This window comes from Contarinia nasturtii, unplaced genomic scaffold (assembly GCF_009176525.2).
Source record: "Contarinia nasturtii isolate CC-2019 unplaced genomic scaffold, AAFC_CNas_1.1 Cnas_scaffold_4311, whole genome shotgun sequence".
NCBI lineage: Eukaryota > Metazoa > Arthropoda > Insecta > Diptera > Cecidomyiidae > Contarinia > Contarinia nasturtii.
Genome location: NW_022201606.1, coordinates 1,762,123 through 1,766,656, shown reverse-complemented (window position 1 = coordinate 1,766,656; position 4,534 = coordinate 1,762,123). Strand labels below are relative to the sequence as shown.

The 4,534-nt window shown below is 33.3% G+C and overlaps 1 protein-coding gene across 1 annotated transcript; it reads right to left on the bottom strand.

Moving 5' to 3' along the window:
* Positions 1-2,734: 2,734 nt before the first annotated feature.
* LOC116350815 (regucalcin-like) lies at positions 2,735-4,108 on the bottom strand. Its single transcript, XM_031782761.1, has 4 exons — positions 4,065-4,108; positions 3,416-4,004; positions 3,193-3,328; positions 2,735-3,055 (listed from the first exon to the last, which is right to left on the bottom strand). Exons 1-4 carry the CDS (start codon positions 4,074-4,076, stop codon positions 2,827-2,829), a joined length of 966 nt encoding a protein of 321 aa, XP_031638621.1. The 5' UTR covers positions 4,077-4,108; the 3' UTR covers positions 2,735-2,826.
* Between the last annotated feature and the right edge of the window lie 426 nt (positions 4,109-4,534).

The window sequence follows — 4,534 nt, the reverse complement described above, 5'->3', positions numbered from 1 at the left end:
AGTCTTGACCTTTGTATTTCATTTTTTCAATCGCAATTTTGATCCCTTTCTCGATTATGAAGGAACAGAGATCGCATGCATGCTACAAGTTTTATGAAGTAGCGATGCATTAAAGCTTGACCTCTTTGTCACTATATTCATGTGCTGGTCAATTTCGAAAATGATCCAATATGTGACTCATATTCAAAATACAAATTGAATGTTATTTATTGCATATAAAAGCATGTTGCTGTCATCTTGACCCCTTCCTCGTTCATCGTTTTTTTTTTTCATAACATTTTTATATTGCATAATGACCACTGCTGATTTTTATACACCGCATGCAAATGACTTTCAACTTATAATGTAATCGTTTTATATTCGGAGTAATTTTAATTTTATTTTCATTTCGGTTTATTTTCGGCCCAACGACGTTATTTATTAAGCACAATTGGTTGCTCCTTATGTTTATGGCCGCCAGGGATGAAGGAATTTCAAAAAAAAGGTCAAGCCGACGTCCGAATGTCATGTACTTGATTAAATTGAAATTTGTACGGTAGTTTAAACCATAACAATAATATAAAAACGATAGTTTGAACCAAAAAAGCGGTTCAGTCCTCAATGGACAAAGAGAAAAAGAGTCATTCGACTTGCATTCCTTTGTGCCCAACATTTTTTTCTTTTATTCAACAACTGTGGAATTTCGAATATTTATGTGCAAAATCATAACGAAGACATTTTGATGGTCTGGTAAACTGGTCTTCGGAAAAAAAAAAAGGAAATACGGAAAAATAATCAGTGAGGACTTGTCAACGAATCAAAAAACATCCAAAGTAACAAATCAAATATGCAAAACAGAAGAAATTGTGTGTGAGAGAGAGAAAAAAAGGCTTTTTTTCAATCAAATACACATAGAAATACGAGCATAAATTGCGTACCAAACGAAAAATCAGTGTACACGCATTTCTTGAAAGAAGCAACAACAAAAATAAATAAGAAAAACGAAAGCCAAGCATATTCGAGTACAACACAATATTTCCAAGCAATTTTCCCAGTGCGCTAAGGCGTACAGTTGAACCAATCAGAAAAATGTTTTACATTTCTGTTGGACTTTCCTTTTTTCGGCGTTTGCTAACGTCGTGCGACTACCAAACGAATGGCAAAATAATGTTCGAATCACAAAGTAGTAGGCACATCACGAGATATGGCAATGGCAACAGTAAATTTATGTGTATATATGGAGTACATAGCCTGTGTCGTCTTTAAATTAAAAAGAAATAAAAAAAAACACGACGAAGTAAACGTAGCTGAAAAAACGCACTGAACGATGACGATGGTTTTCACATGGAAGTGGAAAATGCGCGAATGCTCCTATGATTGGTTCTCGAAAAACTTCAAACGGTTTTTTTGCTTTTCTTTTGATTCGTTGTTCGTAAATGAAAGTAAACGATACATAGCCGAATGTGAGCAAGAAATGTGAGCAAAGAATATGCCGAAATGAATAATGAATATTGTTTCTGCTCTCTTTCTTAATTTTATTTCGTCGTCCACGTTTATGCCGAATTTGGTTGTTTTTTTTTGCTGGCCGTTACAAAGTGTTGCAAATTCCAATAGAGTTTGTTTCAAAAAAAAAAAAAATGTTTTTGTTTGATCGTTAAAAAAGGTTAAAATAATTTGGGCAGTTGCACATTCAAGATATTCGACACTTAGTATCGTTTCGATTTCATAGGGGTTTCTTGTTGTGCTTGTGAAACGATTGTTAGAGAAAATAAAAGATACACACATACAAATGAACTTGAAGTCGATTCTAACGTTTATTTCATCGTCGTCGTCTCCTTTTTTCCACAATACTTATCAAAATAATAATGTTGACTACTTTGATTTTCAACACTTTAAGGGCGAAATCGCAGCATGCATGACTGCACTGACAAATCATATAATAGGATGAATCTGTCGCTCTTTCTAATTCCACAACGAGTAAAAACGGCTCGAAAGCTTTATAACGAAAACGAAAGTCTTAAAGCAGATGAGAAAATTGCACTGTCATTTCCCTCATTAAAAATACTTACTATTGAAGAATTTAATTGAAAATGGAATTTAAAAAACATTTACGCAACATACTCAACAACAACGGAAAAAATACACACACTTTGGGACGCAACACACAAAAACTGCTGAAGAAAACGCAAATCAACGGCACATAAGAAACATATCGTATAAAAAGGAGAAGCAGAAGTTGAATAAAAAAAAAAACACAATGTCCCATTTCAGTTTCGGACCAACGCATAAGTACATCACATTTGTGCAAGAAATAGAAAAGTCTGTTGGGATTAAAACATTCACTTCGCAGCGCAAGAAGAATGAACGAAAATGTTGAGATGTCAAAGTGTTAGTGAGGAAGTGTTTACGATGCTTGGTAATCGAAACGAGAGAGAGAAAAAAAACACCCTAAAAAATAATGCTGTGAAAGGGTTGCTTGATTCTGATCTCCTTCATCGTTCAAATGAAATTAACATTTCTTCTATCAAGTTTTTACAGCTTAGAAAATGAGTTCTTTTTTACAATTCGGTCACTCAATTGTAATATAAAAATAACCAATGAAAATCATTTAAGAGCGGGTACAAACATGCGATGCAATAGACAATTTTATGTATTTCGATTTAAAAACATCTACATTTGAGTTGATTTAAATTACCATTTTAATTCAACATTTTCGTCGAAACTCAGAAGTTCCGCCAAAGAACACACATAAATGTACGGAATTGGATTTGAATCAACAATTTTATTTGTATTCGATAATTGGAAGTAGAGAAAATGATATTTATGACATCAATTAACTTTTTATTCTCAAGGAATGCACAATTTACGTCCAGGATAACCCTTTGACCCGAGTCCTTTGACCATAAATATTGATCCACTCAATGGGGAAATATCTCTTGTGGAAATTCCACCTGTAGTTATATTGAATGGACGGTCATCGGTGGATACAAATAAAATATCAAGATTTGGACCTCCAAATGTGACTGACGCCACTGCCTCCGCGGGAATTTTTATTCTTTCCACTAATTTTGATGTTCTAAAAAGTTAAAAAGCCCTTTTTTTAAATTCGAATGGACATTGGTGAAAAATTGTGAATTGACTGGGAGACTTTTGTAAATTGCTGTTACATACAAGTTACAACATATGTTTTCGAACTAAATATTTTAATCTCACCTTGGATTTATTTTCAAAACATCACTGCCCAAATAAGAAGCCGCATATAAATATCCTTTTTTATCGATGGTCATTCCGAGCAACGCCAAACCACTATCACCGAAATTGTCGAATTTATACACAATACGACCGTTACCTATGATAGTTCGAGATGATATTTTCAATTACCTGTGTTAACTGAAAAAAAATTGTATGTGATAGCAATTGATCGGTTCAAACTCACTTAATTTGCCACTTTTTGGATCCCAGCAGTACTCTCTAATGACCAAATTGCATGAATCAATATGATAAAATAATCGCTTGGCTACATTCCAATCAATTCCACCCGAAATTTTAAAATTACTCTTAAGACGCTTTACACCACCTAATTTAGAATACGAATAAAGTGAAGCAAATCCTCCCGGTTCGCTCGAACAAAGATTTCCACGGAATGTGCCACCGTACAATCTGCAAGTTACGGGAGATACTTTTGCAATATTCCAATTATTATTTGCGTTGATCTCTTCTGTTTCTACAGTGAATAGTTTTCGGATAACTGTTGCGGTGTGGTCGATTCCATTCCATTTTATTATCGATACAGTTCGTTTATCACTAATAACAAATTTATTTTTCTGTCCTTCTAGCGGAATTATGAAACTTGGTGCAATATCGCCTTCAATTGAAGCCAAATAATACTGGTTATCATTTAAATCGAAGCGATTAATGGTTTGATTTAAAAGATCTGAGAAGTATAAGTTGTTACACTCAATATCGTAGTGTAAGGAATATGGATGAACCCACTTTGGTGGAAGACGAATTACTTCATAGCTCACCTGGATTCAAACAAACAACTCTTTTAAGCTTGAAAAAAATAAGAAATTATAAGAACTTACGACAAAATTCATCAAAACACTGAGCAACAAGCAAACACAATACATTTTTATCACTGATTTAACCATTTTTATTCAACAGTCTTTTTATATACCAAACAAATGTGTGTCAAATCAACATTCAATGTTTTTTTTTCTTTACAGAAAAACAAATAATTATTTTTTTTTCGGCCATTTGCCGTAGTCTGGACGTTATACAATTATTCAATTTTTGCCGATGTTTTGAATACAATTCATGACAAATTTGCAAAGAATACCATATGTTTTTCAGCTGTGAACTGATTGACAAAATGTGATGTGATGTGACAGTATCACACTTGAAAGCGTTAAATTGAGCGTATCTCTCTCTCTCTCTTTCGAAACAAAATTTAAATATCTTGTACTTGATTCTGTCTTATCATCATTTCGAGTGATTTTCTAAAAAAAAAACTCAAATGTGGATTTACCGTGTTTCATTTGATAAGTAAAATTGC